This window comes from Onychomys torridus, chromosome 14, assembly GCF_903995425.1.
Source record: "Onychomys torridus chromosome 14, mOncTor1.1, whole genome shotgun sequence".
Lineage (NCBI taxonomy): Eukaryota > Metazoa > Chordata > Mammalia > Rodentia > Cricetidae > Onychomys > Onychomys torridus.
In genome coordinates this window covers 55,949,166-55,971,500 of record NC_050456.1, presented here as the reverse complement: position 1 = coordinate 55,971,500, position 22,335 = coordinate 55,949,166, and the positions used below count along the sequence as shown (strand labels likewise).

The following is a 22,335-nucleotide window of genomic DNA, read 5'->3' as shown; positions in this document are numbered from 1 at the left end:
TGCTGAATCATCCCTCCAGGCTCCATATAGTTCTTTTTGATTCTCGTGTTCACTTTGAGATCATAATGCTTGTGACTCAAGAGTAGTTTTGTGCTCTCTCCACTTTCTGTTAAACTGGTCCTCTCCTAAATCAAGCAAAACAAATACATTGCCAACTCATTTCTAAAGCTCCAGGGGAGTAGGGGCTGTGTGATGTTGGGATTCACACAGATGCATTCAGCAATTAATAATAACCAGTACTTACTTACTAATTGCTAGGTTCTGTACAAAATACATCACATGCATTAACTCATTAGATTCTCTTATGGCAACTATTATTATCCCCCAGAGTGGAGGAAGACACATAGAGGTCACTCAGCTAGTAGGTGAGGCAGCAAGGATTCAAACCTAGACTGAGTCATACTCTAATTATGACACTAAAATTTTTTTAATGGGTAACTAAAGGTCGCTGTAATGCTGATCAATTTCCTTTCTTTTGCTACTGGTCTGGATTAGGTATTTTGATAGGTGCTCAACGCTTTGCTAATTTAATTCTTGCAAATGAATCTATGAAGCAGGAAGAATTTTACAAGAAGTAGGTTCCTTAAAGTAGTTAGTCCCTCAAGTTTCAGTTCCGGCTATCAGAAGATCTGGGAATAGAGCAGGTCTCCTGACTTTCAAGGAAAAGTCTTCAAAGGAAATTATATAGGGAAAACCCGGATAGGAACAAGTGATGAGCACGTGAGACGTTCGCGTAGCGCACAGTGAAGAACGGCGAGAGACAGTCAAAAAAGGCTATTCTATTAACACCCACAGAGGAATTTGCTAATGAAATCAGGGAGCTGCCTGTCTTGGGCTTGGATTCAATCCGAGAACCTCTAGGGAGGAAGGGCACAGAGGGCAACCACCACCTGTGCTGGAGAACCGGGAACCAGCTCTGGAGATGGGCTCAGCCCTGTTTCTTTCTCCACACGCTAATTGGCTACTTCTTTCCGGGCTCCGCCTCCTCTTCAGTCTGGACCATTAAGCAGCAAATCTCCATCTACGCCCTGGCTAGAGCTCCAATCAAGTGCCCAGCTCTCGAGTTCCTCTGGAGAAGCCCCCTTGACGCCCGCTAGCCGCTTTCCTCTCGCCCTTGATTGGCTAGAAGCAGCATGAGGCCCGCCTCCTTCGTCTTTGGATTGGCCAGACGCCATCAGGCTCCGCCCCGTGTTCCCTCCGGCCGCCCGGCTTCGGAGAGCCTAGTTTTCTCCGCTGGCCCCGCCCTCGCGTGACGGCCGGACCGGGAATTGGCAGCGGCGCTGCAGCCTTTTCCGGTTTCGGGGAGGTGGGTGCGGTGCGGAGCGGGAGTTGGCGCCGCAGCCGCCTCCAGAGCCTGCCCTGCTGCCGGGTGCTACCGGGACGATGCGGCCGGAGCCTGGAGGCTGCTGCTGCCGCCGCCCGCTGCGGGCGAACGGCTGCGTGAAGAACGGGGAGGTGAGGAACGGGTACGTGAGGAGCAGCACCGCCACCGCCGCCGCTGCCGGCCAGGTACGACGGGATCAAGAAGCCGGGCGGGGCCGGGGCAGTGGGCCGGGACCCCGCGAGCCGAAGCCCGGGCCGGGCCGGGCCGGGCCGGACGGGCAGCCGCGCGGGCGGGTCTCCGCGGCCGGCTGGCGGCTAGGCGCGGCTCAGGTGCGCTGGCCACCGGGACCCGGCATTGACTGGGCCTCCCCCTGAGCGGGACGGAGACTCAAGGGCAGCGCGGGACTCAGCATCCATGTGGGGCTCCCCAGTTACGCCGCTTCTCCAGTTACTCGAGGTTCCCCAGCCCTGCGGGTTCGCCTCCCCAGCGATGAGGGGCTGCCAACCATGCAGGACTCCCCAGATCTTCTTAGGTGTGCGGTGTCCCCGAGTTCTGCCCGGTGCCCCGGTCTCGACGGGCTCCCCAGGCACGCGGGGCTCCCCAAGTCTGCCCGGCTCCTCGGCTATGCGGAGCACCCCTGCCTTTGCTGTTCCGAAGGGCTCTCTCGGTCTCTGGAAGCTGGGTTTCCCCTCCAAGTCTTTCCCATGTGGATCCTGTAAAAAGTGCAGGCCGCTCCCAATGGGAAGCAGAGGAACTCCCTCGGAGCCCGGCAGTACCTTCCCCGGGGTTCCTCCTCGGGTCCCCTTATGTACATGCTTCCTGTGGAGTCTTGCAGCCCCGAAAGTTAGGCAGTGCGGTTGTGGAAGTACACCCAGGCAGCCTCTTCCTACCACCTTCTGAACTTCCTTTACCAGGAAAACCTTGACTGTGGACCTCCCCCCCCCCCCCCCCCCCCCCCGTGTATTGAGAGTTGTCGTGTTATGCGATTGGTGAGACCCCATCCCACCATCCAGTTTAGTTAGATTCTGGTGGCCCCTTACACCAAGCAACAGAGCTATCGTAGAGGGCATTGCTTAATCCAGTGGTAAATTGTCATGAGGCCTTACACTAATTAACTGAAGTTGAATCATCAACATATTCTTGCAGTTCTAAAATACCTTACGAATTCTGACTTCTGACAGTATTTTGTTTGTTTTGAGACATGGTTTCTCTGTGTAACAGCCCTAGCTGCCCTGCCTTGTAGACCAGGCTGGCCTCGAACTCACAGAGGTCCTCCAGCCTCTACCTCCCAAGTGCTGGGATTAATGCCGGGTGCCACTACGCCTGGTTTTCCTGACAGTATTTTTTAAACCAGCCTTTCATTTATCTCTACTGACTCCTCTACTGAAACGTGTTTTTAAAGAGGAACTTCTTCAAAAGATGTAAGACTTGATGCTGCTGGAAAAGAGTGATGTGGTGATTTTAAGGTTTATAAATCTTGTGTCAGGAAGAATAGTAGTTTTTAACCCATTAGCAGGAGCGAGTGTGATCATTGAAATTTTGATAGGATGACTCTGCTTTGGCATTAACATAGATACTAACCTAACTGCTGAATCAATCAGTAGCTGTGATAGGCCTGTTAACACCGTGCTATGGAAGGGTTTTTTCCAGATCATGCTGAGTTATTGAGACTCTGCGGAAGAGCGGATGGAGGCTTACGATAGGGATTACATAGAAGAGACTTGACCCCTTGAATGTGTAAGGTGTTAAGATTCAAAAGATTGGTTTTCAAAAAATGATTATGTGAGAGAGGGTGTGATAAAAGTCAGTTTGTGGTCTGGGCTTTGTGTGGCTGGCCTTTAATCCCAGCAGAATCTGCAGGTGGATCTCCGAGAGTTCAGTCCAGCCTGGTCTACATTATGAGTTTGAGGACAGTTTTGGGCTATGTTGAGAGACATTGTCTCCCAAAAAGGGTGTGTGTGTGTGTGTGTTGATGATGTTGTTATGAGCCAGGGAAGAACTTGCTCTTTTCCCTAGCAGTGTAAGATGGCTAATGAGACAACACTGTAGTAGTATAGAATGTGTCAGTTGGAGCTAGAAGATAATAGGTGAGGAAGAAGGAAGTCCAAAGCCAGTCACGTGTTAGAGATGCTTTCTGTCTGAATGTTCCTTTCAGTCACTAGATATTCTGACTAAATAGTAAATCAGATTCTGACCTCCTGGAATCCCAACAATGTAGCATTTGTAGGCATGGTATTTCATCAGAGGTTGCCAACTGTTAAGATGAAGAAATCGCAAGTTATTAAAATGAAATATAAAAATCTGTGACTGTAGCAGGGTGTGGTGGCAAACACCTGTAATAGGAGCATGAGTATGTGGGAAGGAAGCTGAGGCTGGAAGAAGGATTGTTCAAAGACCCCCAGGAAAGTCTGTGCTTGTTCTATCTGCCTGGCTCATCTAGCGTACTTTATTGAACATTTCCACTCAAGGCACAGTGGCATTTGGAAGAAGGTTCTAAGGACTGCAGTATCCTTTCTAGAAAACTATTTTTCACAAATAATTGTAAAGCTGGGGTATTTCATTTATGAGGAATAAGAGCTCTATGTTTATGAGAAGAAGAGAATGTCTTAAAGTAGTTTCGAAGTTGGTTATGTTAAGTTAAAAAAAAATGTATGTGCTCTAATCCCTGCTTGTCTTTCCTTGCATCCTGGGGGGGGTGAGTGGGCTGTTGGGAAATAGTGCCAATTCTGTCTGAAAATACACAATAAGATACTAGGTATACAAGTGTCAGGCTTTCATTAAAATACTAAATATCACATGGCTGAAACATTAAAGGGTTTAAAAACATGTCATAATGTTTTTAATGGACTGGAGAGAATTTAGAAACTTGTAGACTTTCTTCTCTCAAGGGGAGGCAGCCACTTTCTGATATTTCTATACACTCAACAGGGTATGTTTGAAGAGAATTACTGCCTGTGTTAACAGCAACTCCTGGATGGGGCCGATTTTAATAAGTAGATAATGTGGTGAGGAGGTATTGTGAAACAGAGGTTACTAGTGTTCAGTGAATGATGGCAGTGGTCAGGAGTTGAACAATAAAGCACTAAATTTCATCTGCCATTAAAGAAGTGGGAAGACTGTCCACCTTTATTGAAGGTGTAAAGGGTGATTTATAGACTGAGAACAATCTGCAGCATCAGAATTGGAAAGAACCTTCAGGGTGTCTTTTTGTCTTTGTAATTCAGTCCTTTTATCTCTGCAAGATTTTCTTAAAACAAATGTCTGTGTTTATGGGTTCTTTTTGTTTGTTTTGAGTCTGTGACTTTTTTAAAGGTCAGACTGGCCTTGAACTTTTTACCCTCCTGCATCCATGTCCCGGGGGCCGAGAATTCCCAGAGATTGCCAGGATTCTTGGGGGACGGGGAAGTCTTATAGAGGGTTTGCAGCAAATTTTCACAATAACATTGTTTAGTGATATTAATCACCAGGGGTTAGTTTCTGTGGATTTAACAGTTGATTAATAAGAAAATGACACGTTTGTGTATGTTATCAACACTTTTAAAAAGATGTGTCTTTATAAAATTTTAGGTTTGGACTCAGATTTTGATTTTGTTTTGTTTTTCCAGACAGGGTTTCTCTATGTGGCCCTGGCTGTCCTGGAACTCACTCTGTAAACTAGGCTGGCCTGGAATTCACAGAGATCTGCCTGCCTGTGCCTCCTGAGTGCTGGGATTAAAGGCCACACCTGGCAGATTTTGTTTAAAAAAAAAAACAAAAACAAAAAAACAGTATGAAAAAAGAGAAAGGATTATTGTCATCGGGACAGCTTTGAACCTAACTTTCTTTTGATGAGAAATGTAGAGGGAGGTAAGACTTCTAATTACCAGAATCAGTAGAGTTTGGTCACAAGGAAGCAGCAGGGCATAAGTTCTGTTCAGTAGAAGTCAAGCATGGGATACAAGAGTGATGTCAGAAAGAGGCCCCACATAACTAAGGAGGGTGATTTACCCCTAGCTTTTCTTTCCACTCAAGACAAACGGGGTCTGGCTTTGGTTATGAGGTAGTAGGAATAGTAGCCCTAATAGCCATCATACGTCCTGGTCTGGCAGGGTAAGACACCTTAGGCTCTAGGCAGAAATAATGTTGTAACTAAGGAGACCTTGTGAGATAAGTCTTTGTTTCAAAGGCATTTTGCCCTAAAGAACATTGAGTTTTTATTAGCTGGGTCGGAGAGATTCCAGTCATTTGTGGGACTCAAGCCTCTTTAATAAGAATTTTTAGGCTGGGCTCTGGTGATGCACATGTTTAATCCCAGCACTTTGTGCGTTTGAGGCCAGCCTGGTCTACAGAGCCAGTTCCAGGACAGCCAGGGCTACGCAGAGAAACCCTGTTTGCAAAACAAAACAAAGAACAACAACAACAAAAGAATCCTTAGGAAGTTATAAACCATTTACAATGGGTGTTCAGGGAGGACAGGCTTCCAGTTTGTTAGGTGGGCTCAGGTACACTAGAAGCCTGTCATCCTCTCAGCGAGAGAGCTGATTGCCTGATTCGGTTATTGAAAGAAGCAGTGTTTATGTAGAGTGGGCAATTGAGAGGGATGGGTAGAGGCAGTGTTTGCATGCAGAGTGGTTGTGTCTTACTTGATTAAATAAATGGTTTGTGGCCACAAATCACTTGCCTCCTGAGTAGTTTCTAAGAAAACTTCTATAATTTGTGATTTGTGAATAGTAAGATAGCCATTTGCTCTTTACCCACTTAATCTCAGAAATTTTATTTTATGTTTGTTATCTTTAATACTATTTTCAAGACCCTTAATGAAGTTGAGGCTATTTTTCTTTTTTAAAAGATTGTTACTCTTGGTGGTAGAAATGGTGCATATTCACTGTAAGATCTCAAAGCATTGGAACAGTTGTTTTGTGTTACAGTCAATTGATAGAAAAACTCCAAAATTGTATCTATGTAATGTTTTGATAAATGTATAGATGTGTACATTGTGTAATGTCTAAGTCATGTTCAACATGTCTAGCTCTTGAATCATTGATCATTTCTTTAAGGCAAACATTTCAAACAGGCTCAAAGTTGTTATGTAGTCAAAGATGGCCTCGAACTTCTGATCCTCCTGTTTTTATCTCCCAAATGCTGGAATCACATGTAGCACCATGGTACTGGGAATCTAACCTGGGGCTTTATGCATTTTAGGCAAACACCCTACCAAATAAGGCATGCCCCTAGCCCAAATGTAATGATCTTGAATCAGTTCAAATAAACCTTTTTGTTTGTTTGTTTGAGACAGGGTTTCTCTATATAGCTTTGGAGGTTGTCCTGGAACTCACTCTGTAGACCAGGCTGGCCTCAAACTCACAGAGATCTGCCTGCCTCTACCTCCCGAGTGGCCTTAAATAAGCCTTTTTTCCCTAATTTGAAAACCCTAAAGCAAATGTTTGAGATTTTAATGTTTATATTATATGTCTGCATAGAGTAAGAATTCAGGAGATGTTGTTTGAAGGTATGGGTAGTCTTTGAAGCTGTGGCATTGGTAAAGTATATAGAAGATGTCCTTAAGCTAGAATCAACGATACCAAGGTCATTAAACTTAAGAATCATAATGCTCCTTGGAAGACATACACACAGTTGAAGAATAGCCTTGAAAACACAGGAGGAAGTAGTTTGAGAAAAGCCAAGCTATTTCATGAAGGAGGATAAGCAATGTTTCAGACAGTGAGAAATTATGAATAATAATAGTAATAGAGAGGGCTGTGGGTGTGGTGCAATTGTAGAGTGCTTGCCTAGCATACACGAAGCCCTGGGTTCTATCTCTAGAACTGCGTAGAACCTGAGTGTAGGCAGAATTTTCCTGTCCCGACCACCTGCTCCCAAATAACCGGCAGCAGCTTCCCAAACAACTAATTTAGAGACTGGATAAAAATTATATATACTCGGCCAATAGCTCAGACTTGTTACTAATCAGCTCTTATAACTTAACTCATTTCTATTCATCTGTGTGTGGCCCCAAGGCTCATGGCTTTTACTTCTATCCCATTTTGTATGTCCAATTCTGTTCTCCAGTTGGCTGGTGACTCCTCTGACTCCGCCCTTCCTAATCCCTTATTCTGTTTGACTTTCTCGCCTAACTTTATTCTGTTCAGCTATTAGCTTGTTTATTAAATCAGTCATAGCAACATATTTTCACAGTGTGCAGAAGGATTATTCCACAGCAACTGAGTGTTGGTGGTAGAGCACTCGGGAGTGGGGACAAGAGAACAGAGAAGTTCAGATTCATAGTGATTTTGAGCCTGGACTGCATAAGATCCCATCTTAGAGAAAAAAGAAGAGGACACCATTGCAGAACACTTACTGGAAGACCAAGAGAAGAAACGTGAGCTGCTGCTGTCTACATGGTGTGGCACTGCCATTACAAACATGATCTCCCAGCATCTGCAAATGCCTGCACAGTGCAATCATGCAGACGGTCATGGGGCCTTCATCTCCCTGCAGAACTCTTGGCTATTGACGGATTCTGGGGAAGGGACAATTATTGCCTTCAGCTGTGTACAAAATGCCGCGGCTAAACCTGTGGCCACACTACCTTCCTGGTTAAGATTCAGAGTGTTATAATATAAAACAAGACATAGATGAGAAAAGGACATAGATGGGAGAAGAGGTGGAAAACAGGTAGGAGGAAAGAGGAGCTGGAAGATGAGATTAAGTAGAATGAGTGCACTATGTACATGTATGAAATTGTCATTGGTTAATTAACAAAGTTAAAAAACAATGAGAAAAGCCTTTCTAGGTAAATAGTATCCTCAATTTGCAAATAAGATTAAAGTTCAGACATTTATGTCACTTGAGTTTGGAAGAGTCTTGGTTGTATTTAGTTTGTCTGACTCTACCATACCATTGAATTCAGAATTCATTACTAGGATCTGGAGAGATGGTTCAGCTGTTAAGAGTACTGGCTACCCTTCCAGAGGGCCTCAGGTTTGATTCCCAGTACTCTGATGACAGTTCAGAATCCATTCATAGTTTTGGGGACATTAAATTGGATAATTAAGGATGATAATTGATTTCATCTCTTGAGAATTGGTTAAAGAGGGCGTGGATGGAAGTTGAAGCCATGGAGTTGGTAAAGTGTGTAGAAGAGGGCATTAAGCTAGAAGAGGAGGTACCAAAGATAGAATACTAGATAACCGTAGTGCTTCTCAGATAACACAAATACGTGCAACACACCCAGAGTTTTGATGTGCAAGAACAGAGTTGGGAGGAAGCGGTATGAGAAAAGCCGGTGGTGAAAACAGAGGCTGGCCTTTTCTTGGAATTTTACAGAAGTGTACTAGCCTCTTCTACTGCATACCACACATGCTAGAAAGAATAGTGCGAGCCTTTGTGTAAATCCACAAGCTATGCCAAAGCCGGCCATGTTTTTAATCAGCAGGAAACATTTGCAAGGTTGTGACCATAGCTCCTTTTAGCAGATAAAATCCCTGATATTTGGCAGTATCTATCTCATGTAAGATGGACTGAGACTAGCTCCCAGGGCTTACTAGAAAACATCATTTGACATGATTTTTATTTATCCTACTGCAAACCCACGACAGAGGCCTTCAGCTTTCTATGGACTGGAAGGTGTCCATTGAGAGGCACACTGGGCAAGTGTGTCTGCACAAGTTAATGCTGTGTTAGTTTTCTCAGCAGTTTTAGGGGTCCAGTCTGCCGTGGCTTTGAAGGCATGTGGAGCAGTTCCATGCAGGCAGGACCGCGTTGACCTTGTGCCGGTGGACCAGGAAGCAGAGAGCTCTAGATTAGGATCAGGCTTGGCTATAACCTTCAAGACTGCTCCCAGTGACTGATTGCTGCCAGCCAGGGCTCTCCTCCCAAAGGCTCCACAACAGCACTGCCTGCCTGGGGCCAAGTGTTCAACAGTATGATCTTGTGGGGACATTTGAGTCTTACACTGCCCTGATTTCCATTGTAGCAGTTTCTGTTTCAGTCACTCAGGCTCAGGCAGGAGGCTGAACACATGGCAGCTCTGCCCCATAGCCCGCTCTTTGTCTCAGCTCTTACACATCTCTAATGTGTGCCGATCCTGTCATGCCAACCTCTTTGCTTGGCCCTTTACACAGGCTAGTTGAGTGTGGCTGCATGTGCCCATTTTTCTTGTCTGAGAACACATTTTATGTGTGGAGTGGACTCCTATGGCCGCATCTGTATTTGACCATATTTCCTTGGTCATAATGCTAAAGGAACTTAGCAAAAGGAACCCAACAACCCTCTCTTAATAGATAATGGAGAAGTTTCTGATGAGAGAGTCTGAAAAGTGGCTGGCTGCCTTGAGAAAAGGTTAGGAAACCTCTGCTCCTGAGGCCTGGGAGTTAGCTGCTCTGTGCCTTTGGGAATCCTTTGTCCTCATCAGTTTTCTCCCTTATTGCGTACCACCATCCTTCGAGCAAGTCACCTGTTCATTTAGTTCAGCTATAGCCTTCTTTGTTACTCTCAGCTAAAACCGTGACAAGTACACTTTGTCTGTGAAAAGCTCTCACGATTGTCGAGGCTGCTGTTGGTATATACTAGTTAGCATATCCTATAGACTCTTTAGGGCTTCAGGGTGTGTGCATGCATGTGTGTTAGATTTTGTTTTTGTCAACTTGACCCAGACTAGAGTCATGTGGGAGGAGGGAACCTGTAGGCTTGTCAGTGTGGCATCTCCTTGATTGTTGATGGATGTGGGAGGACCCAGTTCACTGGGCGATGCCACTGCTGGCCAGGTGGTCCTGGGAGGAAGAAAAAGGTAGTTGACTGTGAGCCTGAAGCAAGCCAGTAAGCAGGTTTTTTTGTGGTTTCTGTCTCTGCTTTGCTTGATGAGTTTCTGCCCCGATTCCATCTACTTAGTGATGGCCTGTGATTGGCACATGCAACTCAAACCCTTTTCTCTCCAATTTGCTTTTGGTCAGTGTTTTACCACAGCAATAGCAAAACAAAATAGAATACATATTATATTTCAGGATATCAGATTTTACTCACCTGATATAACTATCAATGTACCACATTGTTCATAATGTATATGAAGATAGATATTCTCAAAACTCTAGAAGACCACATATCAAAATTCTGTATTTGTCTCCTGTTTGTCAAATTATGGGGAACAAATTCAAAACTACCCTAAGCAAGGTTAACTCACAAAACAAAGAGGAAGCAATAGGTCATTTAATGCAAGCTTTCAGGAAAATTGATTGTTTAAGGAAAAAGAAATCTAGTTAGGGCTTTTCTTCTGCCATGTTGCAGCAGAGACTACTAACTGCTCTCCACTATGCGTTCTCCCTATTTTCATATTAGTAATCAAATCTCAGGTTCTCAGTGTCACATGGCAACCCAGTTCCAAGTCTCTTGCAGTTAAAGGATGCCCATGTGATGATTTCTGACAGGGGGAAGTGACCAAAGTGAGGTGTGCATCTTTTTCCTCTTCCTCTCTCTTTCTCTGTGGACTGTTGTGCAGATATAGTTGCAGAAGACAGTTAAAGGAAGGCAGGAGGATAGGTTTTGTGGGTGCCAGAGATTAGAACTAGACCTTAATGATTGCAAAGCAAACATTTTGACAACCTAGCTACATTGCAGTCCTTCATGCTTAATTTTTTTTAACTTTCAAAGGGGCAAAAGTCTGTTTTTACACACACACACCCTAGACAGGGTTTCTCTCTGTAGCTCTGATTGTCCTGGAACTTGCTTTGTGGGCCAGGCTAGCCTTGAACTCACAGGTGGCTGCTTCTGCCTCCCAAGTGCTGGTATTAAAGGTATGTCCCATCCATGTGGACCCAAGCTGCTGCCGAAGACCGTGGTCCTCCCATAGCTGGGGTCTGTATTGATGTCTATGGCCCATGGTACCACCAAAGGCCACACATATGCCCAGGGTCTAGGCCACAACCTGTAGCCATGTTGGTGTCTGAGGGTCGTGCTGCCACTGGGGCCATGTTGGGGCCCTTTTGTTGTCTAGGGTTATATCTGGGTCCGTGTTCCTATAGCAACCAAGGTCTGAGTTGATATCCATAGCACCACCGAGGGCTGTGCAGCCACCTGAGACTATGTTGGTGTTCAAGGACCTTGCTGCCACTGGGGCCATGATGACATTTGGGCCCAAGCTGCTGCAGAGGGCCATGTCTGGGTTCCTGTTCCTGCTGCACCTGGGGTCTGTGTTGATGTCCATGACCTGTGTTACCACAGGGGCTCATAGGAACTATGTGTGTTGAAATCTGAGGGTCTTGCTGAGCCTGTCCCACCCCTTACTAGACCCTGGAATAACTGGCCCTACCTCTCGTTGGACATTTTAGCAGGAAAGTTGGCCCCAGCCCTCATGGGATAGATGGCCTCACCACGGATGTAGGAGAGGTGTGGGAGAGCTGTGGCCCTCCCTCATGGCATGGGCCTAGGAGAGCTGGCTCCGCCCCTTACCTGAGGGGGCAGTACCAAAGGCAGGGACTAGCTTCTCCACTACCACCCAAACCCACATCCTGGGCCTTGGGTTGGCCCACCCTAACAGCTGCCCCATGTATGACCTGCTGGCGCGTGTGAAGAGACTGATCCTGCGGAACAATAACCACAGGATCTCATGACTCAGGGCGACAGCGGGATATCCGAGAGAAGTCTCGGTGAGGGTCCAGTGATGATGGTGTGCCAGAGGCCTTGAACCAGACCAACGACTCATTGCAACGAACACTTTACAGATGGGGCTGAGTGGACAAAAGGGTATACTGTGTAAAGTATAGGATAATTGAGGAAGACGCCTGACATCAGCCTCTGGCCTCTATCTGCACATGCATGCACATGCCCCAGTACAAAACTAGTCACATACACACACAAATAGACATACACACATGCATGTGCAGAGATTTTTAACCTTTACTCAGTAGCTTATGCTTTGATTTTAGGGAAATTATTGTATACTTCAAGATCATAAAGATTATTTTTTAGCATGTTTCAATTTGCCGGAGCTGAGGACCGAACCCAGGGCCTTGTGCTTACTAGGCAAGCACTCTACCACTGAGCTAAATCCCCAACCCCGGATTTTTTTTTTTTTTTTACAGTATGTTATCAGATAGGGATCTATCTATTATTTATTTAATCAATTAATTTGTGTATTTTGAGAGATGGTCTCTATGTAGTTCTGGCTGTCCTGGAACTTACTATATAGACTAGGCTGGACTCAAACTCACAGAGATCCTCCTGTGTCTGTCTCCTGAGTGCTAAGATAAAAGGTGTGAGCCACCATTTCTTGACCAGGGGTCTACTTTTTATTTATTTGCACATACTAAACTTTTTTCATTTATAAAAAAGCAATTCATTCTTCAGTAATTTGAAACACCACTTCTATCATTGGTCCAATTTTTTATTCACAGTGCTCTTTTACTGGACTTTCTGTTCTGGTCTATTTCCCCATCGTTTAATTAAAATCCTATGCCCACATTACTATAGATCTTTAATCGCCATTACCTGGTGTGATTCCACCTATTCCTTTATCTTCACAGCCGCTTTTGTTCTTCTTGGTGATTGCTTTCCTACCTGAGTTAGAGAATCAATCTGTTCAGAAAGAGTGGGGTTTTCAGTTGGACAGTCGTGTGGTACAGTGTGTGTTTGACAGCTGGTTTGGGGAGCACGTTTCCGTCCGTTGACATTACTGTGCTATTGCTGTGGAGAGACCACAACCAAGGCAGCTCTTACAAGAAGCACGTAAGGGTGGGGGTTGCTTACAGTTTCAGAGGGTGAGTCCATTGTCACGGTGGGAAGCAGGCAGGCGTGGTTGCTGAAGCCATAGCTGAGAGTTTCATGTTCCAATCCACAGGCAGCAGAGACAGACAGACACTGAAGCTGCTGTGGGCTTTTGAAACCTCAGAGCCCACCCCAGTGACACACCTCCTCCAACAAGGCCACGCCTCCTCCACCCAGGCCGCGCCTCCTAGGCCTTCCAGACCACCAGACACCCACCAAGTCAGCCGTTACAGAACTTACTGTAATTACACGAAAATAGGGGGCCTGCCTAACTTTTGTAGTTTCTCTGCCTATGAAAGAGACTGTTTGTGGAAACACATTCAAAGCATGGCATATACCTTGTGTGATTTGCATGAATCTCCTGGCTCTTCCTCTAGTGCATGTGATATGCAATGGGGAGAGGGTAATTCCAAGAAAAGATCATTCCAGCAGCCCTGATTTGAAAGAACAACAGTAATGTGTGGGGTCCCTTACTGCATGATAGCAGTTCTTGGGTTGCTGAAGAGAAATAAGTGGCTCATATTGGACATTAGGTTTATTTATTTTGCTTTGTTACATACATGTGGGAAGGGGTGTGTGTGTTCATGTTCGGGCATGTGTATGTAGAGGTGAGAGGATACCAAATGTCGGTCCTTAGGCGCCTTTTGCTTTATTGTTTTATGTTATTACATAATATTTATCGTCAACATCATTATTTGAAACAAGGTCTTACTATGCATCCCTGGCTAGCCTAGAATTTACCATGTAGATTAGGCTGGCCTTAAACTCAGAGAGATTCACCTGCCTCTTACCTCCTGAGTGCTTGGATTAAAGGTATGTGCCACCACATATGACACTGACCTTAATTTTTTGAGAGGGGGTCTCTCACTGGCCTGGAGCTTGCTCAGTAGGTTAGGCTGGCTGGCCAGTGCACCCCAGGGATCCACCTGTCTCTTGCTCCCTAGCACTGAGATCAGAAGTGCAGTGCTACCTTGCCTGACTTTTTACGTGAATGTTGGGGAAGGAACTGAAGTCCTCCCCAGGAACTGGACATAGAGACTTAAAGATAATACAGAGCATCCACTAGATGGTCAGACTCTGACCTAGCATGCAGCTGGCATGCATTCGTCTGCTTGATGAAGTCATACTTATATGAGCTTGCGTTCATATCAGAAATGTATGCCTTGATTTCCCCAATTATCATTTTGCTGTTTGAGTCATTATATGGTTAACTCTTCATCCTTTCATGGGATTCGTGAAACCTGCTCAGTCAGGAGTCTGTCCTTCTATTTTACAGTGTAGTTAAATCCTGTTTGTTTTTTCCTGAGACCAAAGACAGAGTTCCTTTTTGTAAAGGACATCATAAAGATAGTTGGCAAAATTTTAATAATGTTGTAGACTAGACACTAGTACTGCATCAGTTTTCTGATTTGTTATTATGTAACTCGATATCCTTGTGTTTTTCTTTTTTAGTTAGTTAGTTTGCTTGTTGTTTGAGACAGGGTCTCTCTGAAGTAGTAGCCTTGGCTGTCTTGTATGCCAGACATGCCTTCAACTCAGAGAGATCCTCTGCCTCCCAGGTTCTGGGATTAAAGGTGTGCATCATCATACCGGCAGTGTTCTTGTTTTTAATAAAGAATACGTTCAAATATTAAAAGGTAACAGTAACTGTAGCTGATTCACAGATGGCTGAGAAAGAGAATTTTTGTCTCCTTTTCTGTTTTCCTGCCCTCCTCCGTCCACTCCCACATTACTCAAGTGCTCGACTGTTGTGCTCTATTCCCCAACTTCCTCTCCCTTTCCTTCCTTAAGGATCTCTCTCTCTCTCTCTCCCTCTCCCTCTCCCTCCCTCCCTCCCTCCCTCTCTTCTTTTTTCTTATCCCTTTACTTCAACTAGCACATGACTCTACGCATCTGAATTCCACAAGACTTGTGAAATACGCTACAGTCTTCTCTCTCCTACATCTCTTCATCTTCAGAGGCAGTGGTTTCTATTTTCTCTTTAGCACCGTCTCTGGGGTTATCTCCTCATTTCTAAGTAATGTACTTAATTCACTACATCTTGTCTTTTCAGCAGTGGCCTTTACTTGAGGAAGGGTTTCATTCTTGGAAGAGTTTTTGTTTTTTGTTTTTTTTTTTAAGACTGACAAGAAGTTTACTGTGACTGGAACAAAGAACTCAGGAGTTAGGAGGAAGAAATAAATGTCAGCCCACACTGTCTAAGGCTTAGACTTAGTCAGACGCCATGATGGTGACTTGAGAATTTGCCTTGTAAAGATAGTGATGCTTTTTGAGCGAGGCAGTGTTGTGATCATATTTGTTTGCGCATGTTTATTGGTCTGTTGGGAGAGCCCAGGTGGTGTGGAGACCAGATGGCACAAAGGATGTTGGAATAGTTAAAAAAGGTTTTTTAGTAATTAAGGAGTAGGATATGCTAGTCTCTTGTACCAGGCTATCGAATTTTGGCTATGTAGTGATTTCCAGACCTGGCTGGGCTTCGTGAACCCTGTCTCAAAAGACAAAAACAACACACTCCCTGGTGCCAAACAAGAAGGTCTGGAACTAACTCTGGGTGGAAGCCAGAGAGGTCTGGAACTAACTCTGGGTGGAAGCCAGAGAGTAAGGTGGACCTAAAGATGACTCTGAACCTGGGAGACAGGGTGGACTGGGTGACGGCACTAGGGATCAAAAGAGGTAGTAGGGAGGGTCAGGTTTTGGTGGAGAGAGGGAGGGCTGGGGTGGGAAGGTAAGCTCAGTACTCCTTTTGCTGAGTTTGAGATGTGTGGAATCCGAAAGATAGAGGCAAATGGGAATGTAAATTTAGAGTTGTGAGGAAAGAAAGGGGAATCGAAGCATAGATCTGTTTGCTCCGGCATCCAAGGTCTGTTGAAAACTAATAAGCAGGTGAAGGTTCCCCAGAGACTGTAGGACTCTGGTGTGTTCAGCCTGTGCCCCAGGATAGCTATGAATGGGGCCCAACACAAAACAATTATAAACCTGTTTAAAATGCTGATTATTTTTGTTGTTTTGTTACAAGATTGTTTGTTTGTTTTTGAGACAGGATATCACTGTATATCTCTGGCTGCCCTGGAACTGACAGAGATCTGCCTGTCTTTCGATGTGCATCACATTGTCTGAGTGTCATGTTGTTATGTTGTTTGGTTTTTAAATGTGACCTTTGTAGATCACATTATGTTGCAATATCAAAAGGTTGGAGACCTGATGGGTAGTCAGACAGCCTGAGTTATGTTAGGCATAGGCAGCTTTTAGGTTTTTTTTTTTCTTCCATCTAAATAGTGAATAAAGTCAGTTGCAAAATTCAAGTAAAAAATCAGTAATAGTATTGACTAGAAGAAAAGAGACAAGATTCAAACTGGCTGAGTGAGGTGCTGGTACATACCTGTAATCCCAGAGTTTAGGCAGAGGCAGGAAGGTTAGGCGACTTCAAGTCTTTTCTCAGGTATATAGTGAGTGTGAGTCTAGCCTGGCCTAATAAAACTCTGTACGTACAAACAGAAACTAAACAAGCATCAGAGTGGTTTAGAAGATGCTGTACATACAATTGTCCATTCTCTCTTGCTACCTACTCTGTTTCTCACTTTAAAATTTTATTTAATGTATATAATGCATATAGGTGTTTTGCCTGTATACATATTCTGTGTTCCATGGTTTGTGCCTAGTGCTCTCAAAGGCCAGAAGAGGATGTCAGATCCCATAGGACTGGGCTTAACAGACAGTTGTGGGCCTCTGTGTGGGTGCTAGGAATTCGATGGACTCATTCCTCTGGAAGAGCTGGCCAGTGCTCTTAACCACTGAGTTAGTGATCTCACTAGCCTCACTACTCTGATTTCTTGTGTCTCTTTCTAGTCAGTTTTAGCACGTGTGTGTGTGTGTGTGTGTGTGTGTGTGTGTGTGTGTTGTGTATTAAGGGTATCTTTTCTTTTTCCTTTTGTCTTTTAATTTTATGTGTATGAGTGTTTCGCCTGCATGGATATCTGTGCACCACTTGTCTGCTGCCTGCAGTGGCCAGAACAGGTCATCAAATCCCCTAGAATTGGAGCTACAGACAGTTGTGAGCTGCCATGTGGGTGTTGAGAATCAAACCCGGCATCCTCTAGAGAGCAACCAGTGCTCTTCACTACTGAGCCACCTCTCCATGTTTTCAGCTGCTTCGTGAATATGGTTAATTGCCAGCAAGAAGTCTTTGGACAAAATTTCGTGTTTGGTTTTTTTTCTCTTGTTCTCCTTGTTTTATACTGGTGTGTTTGTAGAGTTGACTGGGGGGAGGGGTGTCTTCCTTTCTGTTGGCTTTTGCATTTCCTTGAACAGAAATAGTCCTGTTGACGCAAATGCACCTTGGTGTTCATTGAAATTTGTGAATCTTCTCTTGAGTAGTGCTATCAGCAGCATATTCTTGTGTGCTTACAGTTGAGACTGGAGGGGATGAGATGCTAGAATTTCCATGTGTACACTTGTAGAGGCCAGGGTCGATGGTGGTATCTTCCTCACTATCCACTATCCACATTAGTTTTTTAGATTGGGCCTCTCTCACTGAATTTACAGATTTAGCTGTACTGGCTGTCCAGCAAACATCAGGGATGCCTCTTTCTCTTTCAGAGTGCTGGCTTTTCACATAGTTGCTGGGATCCAACTTCAGTCCCCTCCTGCTGCTCTGCATGGGATCGTGCACTGTGAGAACTTCACCAGCTGAGCCATCTCCCCAGCCCACTTATATGCTAGTACTTTGCTACAGTCAAGCTGTCACATTGGAGTGACTGGTTTGTCAAGAGTGCTGGAGGATTCCCAAGTTCAGATGCACAGTACAGTTTTGTTCATGGAGAGCTTGGTTTCATAGTCCATGCCTTGCTGTCACTGCGATTCCAGGCTGGTTAATAGGTGCTGGGGTCTTCACATTTTATGTGGCACAGACTTTACCGACAGCCATCTCCTAGTCCTAGTTATGGAAGTTTGTTTGTTTTCCTTTTGGTTTTTTGAGACAGAGTTTCTCTGTGAAGCCCTGGCTGTCCTAGATCTCACTCTGTAGCCCAGGCTGGCCTCGAACTCATAGAGATCACTCTGCTCTGCCTCCCAAGTGCTGGGATTAAAGGCGTGTGCCACCACCGCCCAGCTATAAATTCTTATTTGTATTTATGTTATACCTTTAATCAGGAATGCCTGGCAGAGCAAGAGAGGACCTATTTGATTCCTTTGAGACTTCTCTACTAATTCATATGACAGGATTCCTGCACAGTGTTTTTGTCAATATGCTCCTAGTAATTTTGGTTGATTGCCCTGACTGCAGCCCGATATTCTTAGTTCTTTCCTCAGGAGTTTCTTCTGTAAAATAAGATTTCCATGAAAATTAACCAAAAAGTAAAATGTTTCAATCATTGAAATCAAAAGTAAAGTATCTTTGTATTTGTATATTAAAACCCGAGTGCTACCAGGCAAAGTGACTCATACCTGTAATCCCAGCACTCAGAAGGCTGAGGCAGAGGTTTACAAGTCTAAGACTATCTGGGTGACATGCTAAAACCCTGTCTCGTAAACAAACACTAAAGGTATCTTAAAAGATAGAATAAGGAATAATCTTTAAAAGTTGGGGAATGTACACTTAGATCCAAATAAAGAGAGACAGGATCAGTGCATGATGGCTGCTGGTTGTTCTTTTGTCCTTCCTAAGTTAAATTGCACCTTCTTTGTTATTTATTTATTCTCCCCCCAGCCCCCACAGGTTGTTTTTGTAGCCCTGGCTGTCCTAGAACTAGTTGTGTAGACCAGGCTGGCCTTGAACTCACAGAGATCTGCCTGTCTCTGCTTCCCAGAGTGCTGCGATTAAAGTTGTGTACCACCATTGCCGAGCTTTATTCTTTAAAATTTTTTTTATTTTTATTTAGTGTGTGTCTGTGCATGTGTTTAGGGGTCTTCTCAGGGAAACCTTATCCACCCATGCAGTGTACCTCCAATAAAACTCCCTAAAATTTTCTTTAAAAATTATTTTATGCAGTACTGGTTTCTGTAAGCCGTTTTCATAACCCTTAGTTTTGGCTCACATTCCTGCCATGTGGGCACCCATGCGCTTCAGACAGCTCGTGTGCAGGAGTCAGTTCATCCTGTGGGTCCAGGATTGAACTCAGTCATCAGCCTTGGCGGCTAAAGCTCTGAGCTCTCCCGTCTGCTCTCCTTTGACTCTGTGTGGGCATTATCGCTGGGGAAAGTTTAGAGGCACCTTCTACAGCCAGTGCCGATAGTCATTTGAAGTACTGTAGTTGAGTGGCTTTAAGAATGACTGGTACGACCAGGCAGTGGTTGGTTACGCATGCCTTTAATCGCAGCACTCAGAGACAGAGACAGGTGGATCTCTGTGAGTTCAAGGCCACCCTGGTCTGCAGACCTAGTTCCAGGACAACCAGGGCTATACAGAGACCCTTCTCCAAAAACCAAAAACCAAAAAAAAAAAAAAAAAAAAAGGCTGGTAGTAAAAAATTTACACATTCTTTTGTATTATAAAACTGAGTTTACTTTTGGACATGTGATTGCTTTGTTGGTGAGCTAATGTATAACACAAATTGCTAAAATGGTCTTATAATAAAAACCTGGATCTAGATATTGGGGTAAATGCTGAAAGATCAGAGAAACAAAGGAACAAGCCACTGCCACGTCTCACCTCACCAACTCGAAGAATCCTCTGACTGAATGCCTCTGAATCCTCATCCGAAAGGGGTCCAGCCAAAAAGCTTCGAGCCGTAGAAGCCCTCTAGCCAAAATGGCTTTATTTCCTGTCTCCTTAGCCTTATATACCTTTCTCCGCCCAGCCATATTACTTCTTTCCTAGTGCTGGGATTAAAGGAGTGTGACTCCCAAGTACTGGTATTAAAGGTGTGTGCCACCACTGCCTGGCTCTGTTTCCTCTTCTAGACTAAGTCAGTCTCATGTAGTCCAGGGTGGCTTTGAACTCACAGAGATCCAGATGGGATCTTTGCCTCCTGAGTGCTAGGATTAAAGGTGTGTGTGCCACCACTGCCTGGCTCTGTTTCTCTCCTAGACTAAGTCAGTCTCATGTAGTCCAGGGTGGCTTTGAACTCACAGAGATCCAGATGGGATCTTTGCCTCCTGAGTGCTAGGATTAAAGGTGTGTGTGCCACCACTGCCTGGCTCTGTTTCTCTCCTAGACTAAGTCAGTCTCATGTAGTCCAGGGTGGCTTTGAACTCAGAGATCCAGAAGTGATCTTTGCCTCCTGAGTTCTAGGATTAAAGGTGTGTGTGCCACCACTGCCTGGCTTCTGTGTTTAATCTAGTGGCTTGTTTCGTCCTCTGATTTTTCATGCAAATTTTATTAGGGTACACAATATATCACCACACTAAGACAGTGTTTTTTAGACTAGGCTGTCTCTTTATATATTTTTATTTTCTTTATTAGGACAAAGGAAATCATGCTCCCTGGAATAATAGTGTGTTTAGAATCTGTTTCAGAAAATCAGATTATGATAAAATCAGTGTTAGACATTGTTGACTGTCCTTTCTGATGACCACCTCGCCTTTTGTTGTTCATAAATGACTCTTGAATCATTTCTCTTAAAAGGAAGCATGGTCTTAGTGTTTCCCAACATATAGTGTTCTACAAATCTCTCAGGACTGAGATTTTTCAGTAGAAAATTTTTTTTCTTGCTGTCATTTCAACACACATTTCTGATTGCTCTTTTAGATTCATCATGTTACAGAAAATGGAGGACTGTATAAAAGACCGTTTAATGAAGTTTTTGAAGAAACACCCATGCTGGTTGCTGTGCTCACATATGTGGGGTATGGGGTCCTCACCCTCTTTGGATATCTTCGAGATTTCTTGAGGCACTGGAGAATTGAAAAGTGCCACCATGCAACAGAAAGAGAAGAACAAAAGGTAATTGTCAGGGAGTCTCTGGTTCTGTTCCGTAGATCCGTTCATGGAAATGTTGTCATTTTCACAGCTTTCCCCACTAAGTGGAAACTTGAGCACATGGAGTTAAACTTTGACACAGGAGGATTGCTGTGACTTTGAGTCCAGCTTGGGATACAGAGTGAGACTGTCTCCAAGCAAAGCAGAAACCACATAGTCAGTGTAACAAAAACTTTGTGGAAATAATCCACAAGGAAAGCCAAAGACAATGTGGAAGGTGTGAAAAGAGCAAATCATTTGGGGCTGGAGAGATGCTCAGTGGCTAAGAGCATTTGTTCTTGCAGAGGACCTGAGTTCAGTTCCCAGCATCCATGTGGGGGCTCACAACTGCACCTGCGGATCCATGTACAAACTTGCAGGCGCAATGCTCATATGTAGATAAACATCTGAGACGACAAAGAGCCAAGTATTGAACTGTTTTTTCCCTTTTTGAGACAGGTTTCTCTGTAGTTTGGCTGTCCTGGAGCTCACTCTTTTTTTTTTTTTCCCCCCGAGACAGGGTTTCTCTGTGTAGCTTTGTACCTTTCCTGGATCTCGCTCTGTAGACCAGGCTGGCCTCGAACTCACAGAGATCCATCTGGCTCTGCCTCCCAAGTGCTGGGATTAAAGGCTGAGATCAAAGGTGTGTGCTACCACCGCCGTGCATCATTTAACTTTTGTAACTTAACCACACTACAACTTAATGAAGCTAGTTTCATAGGTTAGAAAGCAAAAATCACAAGCAGTGTGTCTAAAAGTTGACTAGTGTTATAGATTATGTGGTGGCGGCAGGAATGTTCAAACTTTGATCCTGTATTGTGTTTATAATGTTCTGTAGAGACTGGATTGGATACATTGGACATAGTTGTCCAGTTTACAGGTCAGTGCCTGTCCCTAAACAAACATGTCCCCAAGCTGAATGTGGATAGGCCAGTGTGTCTACAGCAGCAAAGGCTCTTAGTAAATTGAGGGGTAGTGAAAGATCAGATTCACTTCAGGCCACGCTTCTCAGAATATTTCTATATAGACCTTTATAACTTTATACAATGCACACGTGTTACCTATTCCTAAAAAACACCCAGGGTTGAAAAAATTTTTAAATTTATTCTTTGAGAATTTCATACAATGTGTTATGATTGTATCTAACACCCCCCCCCCCACACACACACACCTTTCCCCTTCTATTCATTCTCCTTGGGCCCCCTCACAGCTTTATATCCTTTTTCTTTTTTTAAATATTCCACTACATCCAGTTAGTGCTACCTGTATGTGCTTGAGTGTGGGACATCCATTGGAGCATGGCAACTTACGCGTGGCTGACCAAGTATTTCCCTAGCGCATGCTATTAGCTTTTTTATTGTTTACAATGTTCTTATCCTTG

The 22,335-nt window shown here is 44.4% G+C and overlaps 1 protein-coding gene across 1 annotated transcript in view; it reads left to right on the top strand.

Annotated features, from left to right (window-relative positions):
- The first annotated feature begins 1,205 nt into the window (after nt 1-1,205).
- The window catches only part of Sptlc2 (serine palmitoyltransferase long chain base subunit 2), an 80,534-nt gene continuing 59,404 nt past the window's right edge, over nt 1,206-22,335 (top strand). The window contains exons 1-2 of the mRNA XM_036206601.1: nt 1,206-1,509; nt 20,745-20,939. Coding sequence (XP_036062494.1) covers nt 1,384-1,509; nt 20,745-20,939 — 321 coding nt within the window. The 5' untranslated portion in view covers nt 1,206-1,383. The remainder of the gene's footprint in view (nt 1,510-20,744; nt 20,940-22,335) is intronic.